Source organism: Xyrauchen texanus, chromosome 37, assembly GCF_025860055.1.
Source record: "Xyrauchen texanus isolate HMW12.3.18 chromosome 37, RBS_HiC_50CHRs, whole genome shotgun sequence".
Lineage (NCBI taxonomy): Eukaryota > Metazoa > Chordata > Actinopteri > Cypriniformes > Catostomidae > Xyrauchen > Xyrauchen texanus.
Genome location: NC_068312.1, coordinates 18,729,156 through 18,748,821, shown reverse-complemented (window position 1 = coordinate 18,748,821; position 19,666 = coordinate 18,729,156). Strand labels below are relative to the sequence as shown.

Here is a 19,666-nt window from a genome sequence, read left to right as displayed (position 1 = left end):
GCAAGTGAAAAAGATGGGATAGTCGAAACCAGAAAATTTGATAAACCCTATTTCCATAAAATCAATGGAAAATAGTCTTGTGATACATAAATTTCTTGTGATAAATTTATTTATTTCGATTTTTCTCCAAATAATATTGATAAAACTAAACAATAAGGTTCTATTTGTAAACATTAGTAAAATAGAATATTTGGACCTAACAAGCAGGGACAAAAAAAATGAAAAGTTTTTCCAAGTCGGTTCGTTCTGAACAATACATTTTTGTTTCCGGTTCAGAGGTTCCACAGCCTCCTTTGCAAAAGGTTACCGGTTAGAACAAAATAAAAGAATGGTTAATAATGTTCTTTTTAAAATGACAGCACTTTGCGCTAAGGAGTGGGTGAAATACCAATTGCTGTGTTGCCAGATCATGCAAGAGAAATAAGCAACCTGTTCTGAAATAAGCAAAATAAACCACTCCCCTCACAAAAATAAGTCATAAAAATGTTTGTGTGGTGAATTTATCAACATAGGAATCATAACAAGCATTTAATTAACAATTAAGTATAATTTTAAATATAAATTTGCTTCTCATTCAAAACCCCACAGCATTAAATCTGTATTAATGCATCATATCTAACAATAATTCAGTGAAGACTTGGAAGCAACTGAGAAAAGTACTTTTCACTTCGAATAATGTTTTCCTCATGCCTGGATTAGCTGTGCATGTATATGTAGTAATTATATAGGGTATTGTTGTTAAAAAAGGTCTTTATTCACAGAATACATCCACAATGGGCGATTAGTCAAATAAATGTGTGATGCAGAAGTTTCCTTCAGGATCAAATCACGTTTGGTAAAAATGTTAAATAACTTTTGTTCCAGCAAAATTGTACATTTTCGGTTTTCGTTCCTTTAACTGTTTTTTGTCCCTGCTAACAAGATCATGTCAACTAATGTACTGTAGTTAACTAATGTCAGTGAATACAACCTTATTGTAAAGTGTTACCATACTATCAGTATGAGTTCCAAAGGCTTGCTTAATTTGAAGCTCCTCTATTGATGCAGATGATGTCAGGTGTTATTCATTTTAAAATATAATTTACCATTTTCCAAACCAAAAACAAAGAGACAGAAAAAGGTTTCCATGGTTAATGAAAAGTGCAAAATTGAAAGTGTGTGAAATTAGAACCTTTTCACTCAGTGCAGCATTAAATAAAAAGACTTAAACAGTCTAAACAAATTTGTCATACTTTGGAATTCATGGGCAATGAATCAGAGATTCAAAGTGCTTATTAAATAGATAGATCTGTAATGCAATACTGCATCTCGGAAAGCAAACAGTTTTAATTCAGTATTCTTGTTTGAATTGACCTTAAAACCCTGTAGTATACAAACAAATTATGAAATGACAAGAGAAAAAACGGAAACACTAATGTTTGGAAGCGGCAGCATCAATCAGTCTTGTTTAACTTATCCTGTTTGCTATCAAAAAAATATAAAAAAAATAGCCTTAATATGTGGTATATTTTAGAAGCTATGCAAAATAGCTTTAAGCAAAACACTTTTCTTAATTACAGCATCTTTATATCCTTTGGGCCCAGGATTCCTTATTTCAATGTAACAGAACAAAGGCCAGATACAAATACACAATGGCTTCAAACCATTTAGGAAATCTCAAACGTACTGTTAAAAAAAAAAAAAGGCGATATGGAGCTTTATTGTAAATTACAAAATATGTCAGATAAAAACGAGGGCCTGTAGCCTATAAAGCACCATGGTGAAGCGATTTCAGTTCCATTTAGTTTTATAATGCAATGATACACATTGCACATCAGTCGCAGCAGTGACAGGTTAACCAGTTTGGGAAACAAGGTTAAACAAGGTTAACAGCTACCTGTCCCAAAACTGCCCACAGTCTGAAGCTGCTGCCACGTATTTAGTGTGGGATGACTGCACAAATATTGCCCTGTCCGCAATATCCTCTTCATGACAGTTCGCTGGTTAATGGCTGTGATGATTCGAAATAAATCTTTTAAATCGGAACCTGCATTTGAGCTAGAGGGAGTGATAAATTTTTTTTTTCTTTTTTTTCTTCTTTTAATCCATTTTGTGCATCATTAACCAGCAGGAACTTACATCTTCCATGTGTCAGTGGAGATTTGTAGTGTAATAAATCTCTTCGACTTTATCTACTGACTGCTCTGCACCCCACCGCCTGTTGTGTGGGAACTGATTGCTCGCTGTGTCCATTTCCTCTGTCTGATTTCTCTGCTCATTGCACTCTGACCTGGTCCTCCCTCACAAGTACTCTGAACACGGCACGACTTTCGGCAGGAACACAAACGTAATTCAACATACTGCTGCTTTTGACTACTGGTGCGTCAAAGCATTTCAGATATGTTTCCAATGAGTAAACAAAAAAGAAAAACCTTTAAACGGGTCCCTTGCTCTTAATGTTGGTTTCTTTTATGTGTCTTTCAACTTGTTTAACTTAATACAAGCCTTTCAATCACATTCCTATTTGAAGCATTTTACAACAAAAAATTTTTGTCTTGTCCCTCCTGGGGTTACAATGAGGCACTTACAATGGAAGTGAATGGGGGCCAATTTTTGAACGTTAAAATACACATTTTTTCAAAATTACAGCCACAAGACAAACAATATTATGTGAGATAAAATCACTTACTAAACTTTTCTGTGTAAAGTTATAGCCAATTTTACAACTGCACTGCCATCATGTAATGTCAACAAACTCTGAAACCCTAAAATGACTGTTACTGTAAAATGACAATTTTACATCTCTAATAACACACAAGTTTTAGCAGAAGAATTAATGTAAGTGCTTTTTTTTTATTTTATTATTAAGCTTCACATTTCTGTTTAAACCCTCCAAAAATTGTCCCCATTCACTTCCACTGTAAGTGCCTCACTGTAACCTTGATTTGTGCTGCTGCTATTTTTTTGTTTTTTTTTTAAGAAAAGGAGGGACGAGTTGAAATATATTTGTGGTAATAATGTTTATTGAGTTTAACTTGTATTGAGCCTGGAATATTCCTTTAAGCTCTCTTCCAAATCCTAGCGAGCTGCCTCTTTGGCAGCATCCTATCCGTCATGGAATAAAGTGACTGATTTGGAACACTATACGAAGACAGAAACTGAACACTGCATGCCAAATACACGCTATATCTGTACTGTAAATTGCATATTTTACACCATTTACAGTAAAATACACACTATAAATGTCTCCTCATACAATTTCAAAAGGCCACTTAAGAGGACCAACACAATTCTCAATTTGCAATAATTATGGTTAAAACAGACAGATATAGAAACCAAGTAATCAACAAAACAGACTATTGCCTGGTTAGGATAAAAACACAGATTTACATAGAAGAGATGGCTTTATCACGTCATCTGGTTAGAACAGTGTTCAGTTCAATCACTAACAAAGAAACACTTACATTCCTTAGGCTGTGAAAAACACTACTTTGTAAGACAAAAGCAACACATTTTACATTTGTTCATCGATCTGAAACTGGAACTAAAACATATAGCTTTTTGCCTTTCATTTCTTCCTCTCTTAAACCTTCAGTTTTTTTAACTTCTACAGTCACATAACCCCATTTAGAAAAGGTTGTGACACGTATGTTTTATTTTAAATCGCCTGAAAGTATCAGATACCACCAGGAACAGTATATTATGCAGGCAATTGAATAAGTTCTAATAGGGTTTTAAACTGCAGGCAAATGTGTTAATATTCAGTTTTTTTTTTGCAGACAGATTTTCAATCAGCCGTTTTCTATCATCTATATAATGTAAATCTGAGTATGCTCTGTGTAACACGAGTGCTGTCAGTCAGCCTGCTTATGCAATGATAGAAACAGTTTGTGCACATGCTCTCAGTCTCATTTAGAGTCCCTCATCCTAGTGTGTGAGTGTCAGTAACAAACCTGTTTGAAGAACCCACAAGAGATAAATGTTCATCGTGTTGATAGTAATAACCGAACAGGCTATTTATCAAGCAATAATGGCATTGAGACGTCTCCTAAATGCTTAATTATTTGTGATGAGATACTTATCCTAAACAAAGCCCTAAGGAGGGTAATCATCGATACTAATGATCTCTGTAGAGCGGTGTTAGAGCTAGTATTGGATATATCTCTCTTGAACATATATATATAGGCTTTGTGATGCTGATCTGTCATTGTGTTTACTAGTGACCAGTGTTTCATTATAATCTTTGACAGTGACAACAAAAACAAAACAAAAACAAAACAAACATATTGGCTTTCTATATACAGTACTGTGAAAAATTATTTGCCCCTTCCTGATTTCTTCCATTTTTGTGTATTTTTCATACAAAATGTTTTTAGATCTTCAAATAAGATATAACATAAAACAAAGGAAACCTGAGTAAACACAAAATACAGTTTTACAATATATATATATATATATATTTTTATTGAAGCAAAAATATCTAACACCTATTTCACCCATGTTAAAAACGAACTGCTCCCTTAAATTTTATAGCTGGTTGTGCCATATTAGCAGCAACTGTTGCAGTCAAATGCTTCCGATAACTGGACTTTTTCACAGCACTGTATTTCAATAAACGTTAAAATTTAACTTAATGTCAATTTTTGTTTGTAATTTTACAGTGAGGTGCATTTTGCTGCAGGTTAAGGGTTTATGAGAAATATTAATTGGCAACTGGAATTAAATTGGCCAGTCAGAGTATATTGGTATCATCTTTAAATGAATATAATCAATGCAATCTGCTCTTAATGTTAGCTTGAGTGTTGGTTGATTATCAGTAATTTACACTTTACAATAAGGTTGAATATGTTAGCTAATAATTGATACGTTTACAGCGTTTATTAATCTTGGACATTTTCACATGAAAAGTTCCATTAAAGTATACATTGCAATATGAACTTCCATGAACTAACAAAAGAACACCAGTGTATTTATAAATTAAGATTTTTTTTTCTTCAGATTTCTTTGTGATAAGCCTTGCATTGAAGTAGCAATGTATTGGACAAACTTTGTCATATTTGTTTTTTTTTTCTCCCTTTGCTCCCTAATTTGGAAAGCCTAATACTCAATGTGCTTCAAGTCCTCGTGGTGGCGTAGTGACTCGCCTCAATGCAGGTGGTGGAGGACAAATCTCAGTTGCCTCAGTTGTGTCTTATCACGTGGCTTGAGCGCGTTACCGCGGAGACGCTATTCTCCGCGGCATCCACGCACAACTCGCCAAGCATCCCACCTAGAGCAAGAACCACACATTACAGCAACCACGAGGAGGTTACCCCATGTGACTCTACCCTCCCCTAGCCAACAGTCCATGCTGGAGTCACTCAGCACACCCTGGATTCGAACTCACGACTCCATGGGAGGTAGTCAGCGTCAATACTCGCTGAGCTACCCAGGCCCCAGTCATATTAGCTTTAATGCACTGCTTAGTAAAAAAATTATTTCACTCACTGCAACTCAATATGGGCCACTTGGTGGCAACTGTCATCAATAGGAGCATCTAACCTGTGACCTTTGAGCTGAGGTGAGACACTCACCAGTTTCCTCCTCTTGTCCTGTTCTGTTGGGGGTTCCTCATCATCAGTCAGCTTTGGTTCTTCAAAGTGGCTCATCAGCATGCAACTAAAAACAGCCAGACAGAGAGAGAGAGAGTGTAAGTTTTTGAACTGTGAGAGTGCAATTTAGAGAAATTACATTCAAGATACATTTAATTTCTAAAATGCTGCATTTTTCCCCGGCCTCCATTGGTGCCTTGCACTGTAGCTGTGTAAACTCTCACTATATTTATGAATACTCTTTTGGCACCCCACTGATGTATGTATAAAGTTGTGTATCCGTCCCGCAAATGATAAAATGCCTTAGAAAGCGAACATAAGGGTATAGCGTCTCATCCTGAAGTCATGAATTATTGGCTGCCTTGAGGCATCATTCACATTTCATGAACTGCATACGCACTGCACAAAGCTTTACATAAAAACAAAGATACCGTATACTAATGTGGCGTATCAGATGTCTTCTATTTAAAACACTACCCTTGTGTTCAAATGGAATGATGTTCTTTGCAAAAACATCTCTATATACAGGCATGTTTAACCATTTCTTGGGTTTACTACGATGTTTTGACAATTTATAATGGTTTAATAATAATTTTCCATGCATAGGGTACAAAATCGGGCCTGAATCCCTAGAAAACTAAAATATTTGTTTACAATACTTTTTTAGTGTCAAAGAATTAAAAAAAGTGTTTGTACTGGGGCAAAATCATTTAGATGTAGCAATACACTGTGTGCCAATACTCGATTTATATTCATTAAAATTAGTTTATATGGTTAAAAGAAATAGCAACTTTGAGATTAATTTTATATTAAATAAGGATTTACTGAGAATATATGGTAGTTCTCACAATAAAATGGGAATTGTGCTTTAAAAAGTAATGGAACACCAAAGTATATCTTATTCATGGAAAGTGCCAAAACAAGAAAAGAGCAGGAAACACTGTAGTCATTTCTAACAATGAAATTTCATGCAACCATTTCCCCAACATTGAGCATTTGTTTGGTTAAACGCACTTGCATGACAGTTTGTGCCCTTGTCCACAACGTTCCAGGTCATTAGGCAAACGTGCTGCCTCTGTGGAGAAGTATCATCACACAGACTGAATCAAACTTACTCTTTGAAAGTGGCAGTCTCAGGGTCTTCTGTCATCACATCGTGCAGTGCCTCCACGCTGATGTTAATGATCCCGCAGAACTTGTCCTGGATCACGCTGAGAAATTATCACAGTGGAAAACATTAGTGAGAGAATGAACATGACCATACATAACCAAACCACATCCTCTCTGAGAGAGAAATGACATTGCTCTGACAGAGAGACGTTTTAGAGCCTTTTGGGTTATTCACACCGATGTGTTCACAAGCCAGTAGCCAGGGTTGCCCATAAGGGGGGAAAATGGGGACAGTTTTCAGGGGCCCAGCCACTGAGGGCACCCATAGAGAGACTCTCATCATCTTCTGAAAAGGAGCATAATCATGAGCCTAAAAGCTCATGAATAGCTCTTTGTCTGATCGACTGTTAAAATGTAAACTACACTCAAGGGAACATTAGAATGCATATATAAGCGGAGGCAGTTATTGCCAATAACTCTGCAGACATTCATTAGATTAAACCCTTAATGCAGGGGTAGGGTTTGGTGGCATGATGGTATATATAGACCTGTGTCAAGCGCTAGATATTCTTTTGTACCATGCTCGATACTCTTTTGCACTGCGTATATATGCAACATGATTTACATATTCTGACAAAAAGCAGAAAACTATAGTCACTCTGCAAAACTGTGTCACAGATGGGCGCTTCCAGTGTAGACAGCTTTGATTATTTGATATCATGCCGCATGTGTCCAGAGTTTCCCAGCAGCATCGCAACTTGCCATATTAATATACAATTAAACCAGAGATGTCTCTGACGTAGAGCTCAATCAAGTCAAGGCTTACCATTTTTTTGGTAATGTTTTGCTGCATGTCAGTTTTATAAAAAATTGCAGTACAGTTAATTTCATACATTTATTAAAAAAAGGATTTCCTAGAAAACGTGAGCAAATAAACAAACATTTTCACAGTAAAAAAAACAAGTACACAAGAGGCACTTATTCAGACAAAATATTTTTCCTTGTAGACCTGAAGACTTGTGTACAAGTCTAAGGTTAATTTCCTACAAGTCTAAGTCACACCGTCACAGGTGAGTGCAACTAGTCATTTCACAATGACTTCAAATGTGGCACATCTAATCATATTTGTAATGCGTTACTGTTTTAAGACCTCTTTCAGATGCCAAATATGTTCTAGGGACACAAAAAATATGACCATGCTTTATTTCTACTCTAATTTGCCTTGTCACACGCCACCATGTGTCAATTAAAAGGAAGATTTGTTCAAAAAGTACAGTAACGATGTGCGATATGACACTTATAGTTTGACCAAGCATCTAACCTACTAATTCTTTGTGATTTGGGTGGCACAAAACCTTTAAACAAAAACCTATAAAAACAAAAACACTAGAGAAATTCATATCCACTGGAATGGACATTGGGTCTGAAATGGTTAACTCAAGTATTACATAATGTGAAGCTGTTTTATCAATCATTTGTAATGAAAAATCTTATCTTTTGGTTTGGGTCCATCAAGTAACTCCTGCTCATTTTTAAGGTATCTAATAGTTTCTAAGATTATCAGAAATGGACATTACTACAGGGTTTGCTATATATAAAATATTTTAGGGTTGAATTTCTAGCTAAAAAACAATATACTGTGATAAAAACAATAACATGATATCATATTCTAAGATTTTGGTCAAAACACCCAGTCCTATGCAGGTCTGCTGTGAGGCAGCAACACTTTGGATTTTTACCAAGGGGAATCTCTCCATTTGAAAGCCTTGAATTCTTGTCTGGCATATTAAGAATGAATACACCCCATGGTCCAGACCTTATGTGGTCCTTATAAATCCCTGCACATTTCTCTCTCATAATGTGTGCCTGGGCCAAATTCCATGTGTTTGGCTCTTTCCATCACAACCTTCAATATAACCCCCGATGTCTGATCCAAATTGTTTCATCCGTCACTCGTAGAGTCGAAACACATGATATGCCTCGACTGTCCACTTAGAACTATGTGACGATTCTACCTGCGCCTCGGATCTGCTCACATGCAGCATTCAATGAAAAGCAAGATAAGGAAGGTCAGTCTTAAATCTCGAAAACATTGCTCCGTGAAATGAACTAGTCGATACCATTTCTGGAACAGCAATCAGATCTCTGCTTTTGTGAAATGGATGAAGATGATGAGGTTGTGTAGCTGCTAAGGAAGAGGGGCAAAGCCGATATTACTTAATAACAAGAAATTGTTCAGGAACGAAAGGAGGGTGGTATGAAATTATGATGTTGCAACATACAGCTTTTGCCATCACCCATCCACACCCCGGTACTAGGGAATTGAGTGGTTCCTTAAAGAAACTGATCAGCCAAAAAAAGACCTCAGTCGCCATTCAATTTCATTGCATAATTTACCCATAGGATTATAGTGAATGGTGACTGAAGTTAACATTCTGCTTAATCTCTTTTCTCATAAATCCTTATTTACAACTCTTATCTCCTTTCATGTTCCATGGAGGGAAGAATGTCACATGGTATGGAATATGAGGTTGTGTAAATTATTACAACATTTACATATTAGAGTGAACAATACCTTTAATTATTAATTTCACTTATACATTCCCCCTTTTGGTCAAAAACCTTACAGAAGTAAAATTTTAATTTTACTTCTGTTGATTTCTGAATATCTATGCCTCTTACATTTAATAAAGTTTACTGCTTTAATATTACTTCACAGTAGTTGAATACAGGATGTGGGCAATCTTATCTCATTCTGTTGATATTAGAACCACAAGAGAACGGTAGTCACCTATCATAGATGCATCATATTAAAGATTTCTTATCACTCAAGATTTTCTTGCAACTGAATAAGAGGCCTGTATAATACGTAACGACACCCAAACCAGCACTTTCAGGCAATTAAACCTGATGAACTGCCATTTCGTTTAGCAAGCCAGATGGGTTATTTTCAAGGCTTTCATGGGTTCAGAGTTTTCAACCAGAGGTCAACAAAACAAAACAAAACACAAAATGTCAATGGTTACTTCATCTATTCAAAAGTCAAAGCTCATAAAATTTACTATTCTAAAAGAGGCAGAGAAACCAGGGTTGAAGATTTCTCGAGGTAGAAACCCAAAAGGGAAAAATGTATACTGCAAAAATTATTTTAAATATGGATTTGGCAAAGAGAATAGGAGAAGTACCACTGATGTATATGTTTGGTGTGCCAATCCCCAGTGAGTGCATCAATCCTTTCAAATCTAACAAATATATTGAGACTTGGAGACAAATTACAACAATTTCTGACTTGAAAACGAATGCATAATGCATAATGTTTATCTCAGAGCTGGTTGGTTTTGTGCTAGGCATAGGATTCTTTACAGAAGGATTCTTTTAAATGCTTAATGAGAAAATGAATGAAACATGTGAAGAGGAAACATGTGTTCACAACCCCGAGCACTTGAACTCTACAGAGCAGGGGAATTCAATACAATTTCCAAGGTCAAGTCTCTACATTTCCATCCCACCAAAGGTAAAGACAACTATTACGTTCATAATAACATAATTTCGTAGCCATTATGACCAATAACAAGGTGTAAGAAATGCACATTTGTTTGAATAATTGTTATACATTTCCAAGTTGGTAGCAATAGTAGCCTACTTTGTAAAATAAACAAATCATAAATCAACAGTCAAAAAGTCTCTTAATAACTGGACAAGAATGAGGACATTGTGGCCCAAAGATAACCAAAATAGTGAGCTATGGAGGATCTTCAACTATTTGTATATAGGAAAGATACTTTTTGGGGGTTTAGGGGTAACACCTGAGAGAAAATGTTGGTAATGTCATTTTTTTTTATTTTCCTTAAAATCTACCACAAATCTACCAAAAACAAACAAACATGTATATCAAAATAGTGCAGTTTAAAAATACTGTTTGCAATAGATAAGCATAAATGGGCTGACTATCAAATAATGGAAATGTTTGTCATCATAAGGAGAGAACTTGTAATTTCAAAGTTTTCTGTTGTCATTCTTGCTTGAGATGATGTTATCTCTGACTGATTCATTTTCACAAAATGTAAAAAGAATGTTAGCTTATTATCAATAGCTCAAAACATGTTGATTAATAAAGCTAATTTTAGATGGGAAAAACATTTTTCTAGTCTAAAGGCGCTATGGGAACCACGATAAATTGTCCCGTCACAAACCTTGCTTAGTTAGCTGAACTGTTAGAGTCATGACAGACACATGAAGATTGTATCATTTTGCTTAATTTTCTGCAATGTCAGCGAAAGATACCGGTATCTATTTGCTGCTCAACTGTATTTCTCAGCTACCGTCTACTGTAAAAACTTCATGAACATTTATATCTGAAAATGGTAATACACAAACTTTTAAGTTCCTGAACTTAAATAAGCATTGATGATGAGTAAATGTAGACACTCAAGCTGTGGTTGGACTTTTTGATTTATGAAAGTTACAGTAGGGACTTTAAGAAACAACTGTAAATGGCTACGGCGGTTGGAAGTAAACTGATCAACCACATAGAGAAAGCCAAACGGGAGCAATCATTCATTCAAATAAAAAAAATCATTTGAAAACGGCGAAAAGGGTTGCTTTCAGTGTTAAATGATAACCTACTGTCGGAAGAGGAAATTTTACTCTTGAATGATGCACAAAGTCTAAACATACATATATTATTAATATTATTAATTTATTTGTTTCATTCAAAGTCTAATCAACTGTGGTACATTCATTTAACATATGAGTTTTGAGGAGGATGTTTAGGCTACTTACTGTGATCACTTCATAAACTTTCCCTAATCTGTGACTTGGTATCATAGTAGAGACATAGCTCTAATTTTCCTGAAGAATGTACATCCCCTTTTTAAGTGGCCTAAAGGAAAATGGGCACAGTAAATACATTTTGTATCTTTTGAATTTAGACAGAGGCAAATATATATAAGGTAAAGAGCTTTACACAAAGAGATGGTTCCCAAAATCACTCAAGTCATGTGCAACATTCACAAATGGCAGAAAGTAATAGCTGAATCAACATTACTTATGTCTCATGGGCATTTAACAAGGAAATTAACATTACATTAACCACCTTCTAAATCATGTAATCAACTTGCCTTTCTTTATGAATATGTATAACAACTGTAATCAAGCAAACAGCATTACTGCAAACTGTTTAAATGTTCTAGCAAACTCAAACATCATTTTTCCAAATGTGTCCCATTGAAAACACCTTGAATGGTTCTATTTGTGCATGTGCAAAAAAGAAGATTCCATCTGCATAATTCTATATTTGGCTTGGCTGTATGCATATAAATCATTACATCATTATCATCTGTTTATTCTTTGCTATCCAAATGAATGAACCGGAGTCAAATCTGTATCGTTTCATTGCTGTCATCACCGTGGTTATACTTCATTAGGGGTGAAACTATTTGTGACAAATTGTGCCTCTGTGGAGAAACATTCAGTGCCTTTGGCATTGCTGTAAAGGCCACAGGTGTTTATTGAGAGAAAGTGCAGTCAGAACACAGCAAATAGAACAGCAATGGCAGCATCAGAAAATGGCATTCAGGGTGCTCTGAATGTCTGTGAAAATTAATATGCTGTGCCTCATTTCAGCAAGCCTCTTGATGCAGCTAAATATCCTTTCAGAGTCAGCTCTCATAATTCTATCTGCGCTGTTTGATTCACACAAGTCCAAAACAGACACAAAAAAATCAAAAATATATCAGAATATGGATGATTGTTGACTGGAGTACAATTTCCTCCTAAAATTAGTTTGTTTCAATATTGCATTTGATAAAATGGTACTTTGGATTTTAAAGAAATCGCTCACCCAAAATGAAAAATGTGCCTTTATTTACTGACACTATATATAATTCCAAACCCATATGAATTACTTTCTTTAAATGGAACACAAAAGGTGAATTTTTGAAGAATATCCTGCTTGCTCTTTTCCATAAAATTAAAAGTGAATAAGGGCTGGGCTGTCAAGCTCTGACATGACAAAAAAGGAACCTTAAATTATAAAAGTGGTTAACACAACTACTGTATATTTCAAGTCTTCTGAAGCCATTCAATAGCTTTGTTTGAGGAACAGATACAAATTTAAGTTGTTATTCACTAGAAATCCAGATATTCGAGTTCATTAGAGGACTAAATGTTCGATTCTTGAATGAATCGCTGTTTTTAGTTGTATCTTTTAATTAATCTCTTAATCCATTTCTGAATGATTCGTTCAACAATCAAACAGATTTGGTACTCGAGATCAACTAACTGACTCAATGATCTAGTCACAGATGTTTACAGCCTACTGGAGCGAAAGACTTATCAGTGAATATGGACTTAAATTTTGGTGTGTTCTTTACACAGATGTTATTGTAAGGCTTCAGAAGACTTGGTGCACGAGTTACAGGCACCACATTTATGGTGCTTTTTTGTCATGAGATTGACAGTGTTTGGAGCAACATGATGGTTAGTAAACAATGTAACATTTCCTATAAGTCGCAACAGACATAGAATTCTCTAGCTTGTTTGGATGTGAACAGAAGGCAAGATGTGCCAATAATGGAGAAAACGACCATGATGCTTCTATGCTTCAGAGGCTGAGGCTCAGAGCCCAGCTTCGTGAATGGATCCAGGCTGTCTCTACAAAGCATGACTACTCTGCTCCCCCTCCAGACTCAAACTTAAGCTGCATGGGGTACCTGTTCTGTACATCACAGCAAAGCTCTAAATCCCTGAGAAAGAAAACAAGGCCATGATGGAAATGCATTGTTGCCAGTTAATCACTGCTATGCCTGGAAGAGAGACTGACAATGAAGGGCTCAGGTTTTGATGTAATTATTGATTTCATAGAACAATGACCAACAAGATCTATTTCAATGATATAAGGTGACAGCAGACCAGCAGCAGCATTTAACCAAATTCACAGTCCCAACACAATTCCATAATCCCAGATTTTGTGATGGGCATATACAAAAGAAATACATGAATACAATACGTGGATATATACACTCACCTAAAGGATTATTAGGAACACCTGTTCAATTTCTCATTAATGCAATTATCTAATCAACCAATCACATGGCAGTTGCTTCAATGCATTTAGGGGTGTGGTCCTGGTCAAGACAATCTCCTGAACTCCAAACTGAATGTCAGAATGGGAAAGAAAGGTGATTTAAGCAATTTTGAGCGTGGCATGGTTGTTGGTGCCAGACAGGCCGGTCTGAGTATTTCACAGTCTGCTCAGTTACTGGGATTTTCACGCACAACCATTTCTAGGGTTTACAAAGATGTGAAAAGGGAAAAACATCCAGTATGCGGCAGTCCTGTGGGCGAAAATGCCTTGTTGATGCTAGAGGTCAGAGGAGAACGGGCCGACTGATTCAAGCTTATAGAAGAGCAACTTTGCCTGAAATAACCACTCGTTACAACCGAGGTATGCAGCAAAGCATTTGTGAAGCCACAACACGCACAACCTTGAGGCGGATGGGCTACAACAGCAGAAGACCCCACCGGGTACCACTCATCTCCACTACAAATAGGAAAAAGAGGCTACAATTTGCAAGAGTTCACCAAAATTGGACAGTTGAAGACTGGAAAAATGTTGCCTAGTCTGATGAGTCTCGATTTCTGTTGAGACATTCAGATGGTAGAGTCAGAATTTGGCATAAACAGAATGAGAACATGGATCCATCATGCCTTGTTACCACTGTGCAGGCTGGTGGTGGTGGTGTAATGGTGTGGGGGATGTTTTCTTGGCACACTTTAGGCCCCTTAGTGCCAATTAGGCATCGTTTAAATGCCACGGCCTACCTGAGCATTGTTTCTGACCATGTCCATCCCTTTATGGCCACCATGTACCCATCCTCTGATGGCTACTTCCAGCAGGATAATGCACCATGTCACAAAGCTCAAATCATTTCAAACTGGTTTCTTGAACATGACAATGAGTTCACTGTACTAAAATGGCCCCCACAGTCACCAGATCTCAACTCAATAGAGCATCTTTGGGATGTGGTGGAACGGGAGCTTCGTGCCCTGGATGTGCATCCCACAAATCTCCATCAACAAGAAGCAAGATGCTATCCTATCAATATGGGCCAACATTTCTAAAGAATGCTTTCAGCACCTTGTTGAATCAATGCCACGTAGAATTAAGGCAGTTCTGAAGGCGAAAGAGGGTCAAACACAGTATTAGTATGGTGTTCCTAATAATCATTTAGGTGAGTGTACAATAAATGAGACAAATCTGAAGTGAGAAACTATTTGGCAGCAAATAGCCAAATAATGTGTGTGTGTATACACACACACACACACACACACACACACACACACACTAAACTTTGGGATAATGTACAGGTGTTGCTCTTATGGAAAAATTGGTACTTTTATTCACCAAAATGGCATTTAACTGATCACAATGTATAGTCAGGACATTAATAACGTGAAACATTACTATTACAATTTGAAAAAAAATGTCATGTGATGGCTGCTGGAAATGAGGCCTGTCTAGATATGATCAATTATTTTTCAAATAATGATGGTGTTGTTTTTTTACATCCGTAATGTCCTGACTATACTTTGTGATCAGATGAATACCACTTTGGTGAATTAAAGCAACAATTTCCTTCTGAAACTGCAAAATCTGTACATTATTGAAAACAATTGGCCGCCAGTGTAAATGTTTTGGAGTGAATTTTGAGAAAATGTAAAAAGTTAATTTAATTAATATTCTGCATTTTCTTTCCTCATTTTCCATCATAAAATTGTGTGTGTATTATATACGCCGATCAGCCACAATGTTAAAACCACCTGCCTAATATTGTGTAGGTCTCCCTTGTGCCGCCAAAACAGTGCCAACCTGAATCTCATAATAGCATTCTGAAATTATTTTCTTCTCACCACAATTGTACAGAGTAGTTATCGGAGTTACCGTTGACTTTTTCAGTTCAAACCAGTCTGGACATTCTCTGTCAATCTCTCTCATCAACAAGATATTTCCGTCCACAGAACTGCAGCTCACTGGATATTTTTTGTTTTTGGCACCATTCTGAGTAAATACTAGACACTGTTGTGCATGAAAATCTCAGGAGATCAGCAGTTACAGAAATACTCATACCAGCCCATCTGGCACCAACAATCATCCATGCGATTATCTAATCAGCCAATCGTGTGGCAGCAGTACACTGCATAAAATCACACAGATATGTGTCAGGAGCCTCAATTAATGTTCACATCAACAGAATGGGGGAAAAAAATGTATCTCAGTGATTTGGACCGGGGCATGATTGCTCTAAGACAAGTCACGATAAAGAGCCCACCAGACATTTGAACTAATGACACACGATATACAAGCAGCCATGTCTAATGGTGAGCCACTTTAACAGAGTAATGTTGCATACCTTTGCTTTCTGAAGTGAATGTCAAATCAATGAATAAGTGTTATCATTTGTGCAGCTCACCGATGACATCTACTATATAGGCTTCAGACATCTGCATGCAAATGTGATAGGGTGAGGCTGCAGTGTCTGGAAGATGACTTGCCTGTTGTCAGATGGTAAAAGAGACAAGAGAGCCAGGGCAGAGAGCTTTCTCCTCTCTGGCTGGGTGATGTTGTCCATGCGGTCCACCCACATCTCAATCATATTGCCCAAGAGCTGATCTGCCTGAAAAAGCAAGGGATCTCCATGATAAACATTCTTTTCTCATATTCTTAGGGTATTTGCATGTTTAAAGAAATGAAATGTAAGGGCCGTTCAGAAGGAATGAATTCTTGCAATAAAAAAAAGATAGATGCAGTGCCATGGATAGCAGGCCGCAGGTGTCCTAAGACAAATTTTTTAAAGTTTGTTCTTTTAAATTTGACAGTGTCTAAACAACATAGCACTCGTGTGAGACGCTGAAAAAGATATCGATACATGGTGGTCAAAAAAAGGCAGATTTAGCTAATATTTACATATAAAAGCAATTGAAAAGCAGTGCAGATGGATACAAATACACATTCGATGAACAGCCATAAACATATTTTGTGTTCCAAAGAAGGTGGTTCAAGTTTGGAACATGTTGGCTGATTAAATGACAGAATTTTTGTGTGTGTGAACTATCCATTTCAGTTTTTGATAGTGAACTTAAAGGTATAGTTCAACCAAAAATTTAAATTCTCATCATTTACTCACCCTCATACCATCATCGATGTGTATGACTTTCTTCTGCAGAACACAAATTATGATTTTAGAACAATATTTCCAAAATGACGCAAAGGGTACCAAAATGTTGATGCTCCAAAAAAGCACAAAGTAATCCATACAACTCCAGTTAATACATATTTTCAGATGTGATAATAGTTGTGGGTGAAAAACAGATAAGTAAATATTTAAGTACATTTTTGCTTGAAATTCTTCTCTGCCCTGTAGAGGGCACTATGCATGAAGAATGTGAATCACCAAAAACACAAGAAGAATGTGAACATGATCTTTTTCTCACCCACACCTATCATATTGCTTCTGAAGATATTGATTTAACCACCGGAGTTTTATGGCTTACATTTATGACTTATGTATGTGATTTTTGGAGCTTCCAAATTTTGGCACCCATTCACGTGCATTGTATGGACCAAAAGAGCTGAGAAATTCTTCTATAAATCTTTCGTGTTTAGCAGAAGAAAGTCATACACATCTGGGATGGCATAAGGGTGAGTAAATGATGAGAGAATTTTCATTTTCGGTGAACTACCATTTAAGACATTTTAATATTTTTCGAGTATCTGTATTTAATATTACATATGGTTGGAGTTTATTTAACTGCAAGCCAGTGCACCGGTAAGTGAGGAACCAGTAACAAGATTAATTAATACTGGCTTCATAAGATGAAATGAATGAGGGTCCTTAAAGCTACCTGACAGGGTGTATATATAAAAACCTCAGTCTCTGAAGTTATTTGGCTGATACTGTAAATAATGAAGGAGTCTCAGTGTTAAAGATATTTCTGGGATCGAGGAAATTAAGGAGAATACTTATATATGCTGCGACAAGAATGGTGAAAACAAGTTCAATTATTCAGCAGAGAGAGGAGCTACAGCGATGCAGCCCAGGGTTGAGAGGGTGGCCTATGTGGGCGGCTCAGCAAAACATCAGGTTCCACAGGGACCAAATTACAGTATTATTAGCTACCACTCACCAAAATAAAGCTACGTTGCACTGAGAAAGTAGGCCAGGCTGGTGTATTTTTGTTTGTTTGTTAATTACTTTATGCTTTTGTGTGTGTGTTTCCTGTCAACATATGAAGTCGACTTACAACACACCTATTGACTTTATTTGCTAAAATCTCACCCTCTTCTGTCAGAGATTTGTCACACTCACCAAATAAGAATGGAAAATGACTGACACTGTACTTTTTCTCTGGTTCCAAGTCACATGCTGCAATAAATACAATAGGACCACACAAAGTAGAATGCAATTCATGGATAAATTTCACTCTTTGAATGTGTGATGGTGCTTGCTGTAGAAAGTACATGTTTATCTGCAGATTCAGTGTGAAAACAAAATGACTCAAACAGACTGTTCTGCCTCTGCTTTCTTATTTTATAAGTCACTGAAGTGCAGGGAAACCCCAGAAAAAATGCTTTTTTTTCACACAATCACCACATTTATCAATCAAGATAATGTTTGGATCAGATTCGAGCAGGAAAATGGCTTATCAGTTCTTCAGTGTGAGAAGAAGCTTACAGGTCACAGCCATGGCTCACTGTTCAGGCCAAAGTCAGACTAATAATAACAGGTTGGAAGTTGCGTCTGAGTTGGCAGGGACTGTTCCTGGGGCTGTTAACTCTCCCTCTGATTCTCCAGCGACTATATCAATTATGCTTGTGACTAAAAATTGGCTAGATAGACACAGGCATGAGGCAAGTGATCTTTGATTTTAAGTCAGGCAAGCTACTCTTTTTAAATAGTAAAATATTTAAGCAGTAAGGTATGGGAGACTGTACTACATTGTGACTTTAGTGATGGCTGGAAAGGAATGGCCCGCAGCCCTAGCTTCACATTATAGAAAACAAAATATAGAATCAGCTTGTCAGGCGCATATATCTTCCCTGTGTTGGCGAATTTCACTTAAACTCAACAGGAAGTTTGAGTGGGGCATTTCAAAGTGCTTGTCAGAGTGTCTTAAATGAATGTAAACAGACAGGTTAAAAAATTGTGGAAAAAGAAAAACAACTGCGTACAAGACCTGCATTGTAAAAGTAACCAAACAGACCTGCCACTGTCAATTATGTCTTTCATATTAAACAAATAACAATACTAAAAAGAAAAAGAGAAAACCACTAACTGATCTTAATGTAATCCTCTTTAATCACTTGAAAAACGCAAAAGTTCTGTTTACTAAAACAAGTTAAAAACAAGTTAAAAACAAGTTAAGCTCATTTGATAGCATGTGTGGCATAATATTTATTAGGCCTACCACAAAACTTTATTTACTCATCCATCCTTTTCTCTATAAAAAAATCCAAAATCAAGGTTACAGTGAGGCACTTACAGTGAAAGTGAATGGAGCCAATTTTTGGAGGATTTAAAAAAGGCAGAAATTTGAAGCTTATAATTTTATAAAAGCAGTTCAATTCTTCTGTTAAAACTCATGTTGTTTAAATTGACTGTTTACATTACATTGCCAATTAACTTTACACAGAAAAGTTTAGCAAGTGATTTGATTACAATATAATCAAGTTAACATGCATATTGTTTAAATCATGTGGCTATTCTTTTGAAAAAGTCAGTATTTTAATTATCAAAAATTGGCCCCATTCACTTCCATTTTAAGAGCCTTATTGTAGCCCAAATTTACTTTGTGGTAATTAATATTATGCAACAAACACTGTCAATTCAGCTTAACTTGTATTTTAATGTTTAATTCTTGTAATTAAAAAAAGTGTGTTCATTAGCATTTTTGAACATATCATAGTTTTTACTGTAGTACCGAAC

General features: G+C 36.3%; 1 protein-coding gene across 3 annotated transcripts in view; it reads right to left on the bottom strand.

The window, feature by feature from the left end:
• Positions 1-19,666, bottom strand: part of ipo11 (importin 11) — a 180,953-nt gene that overhangs the window by 21,477 nt on the left and 139,810 nt on the right. For all 3 annotated transcript variants that reach the window (XM_052107933.1, XM_052107935.1, XM_052107934.1), the window contains 3 exons: positions 16,236-16,357; positions 6,686-6,781; positions 5,553-5,637 (listed from right to left, as the gene is read on the bottom strand). In XM_052107933.1, the coding sequence (XP_051963893.1) occupies positions 5,553-5,637; positions 6,686-6,781; positions 16,236-16,357 (303 nt within the window). The remainder of the gene's footprint in view (positions 1-5,552; positions 5,638-6,685; positions 6,782-16,235; positions 16,358-19,666) is intronic.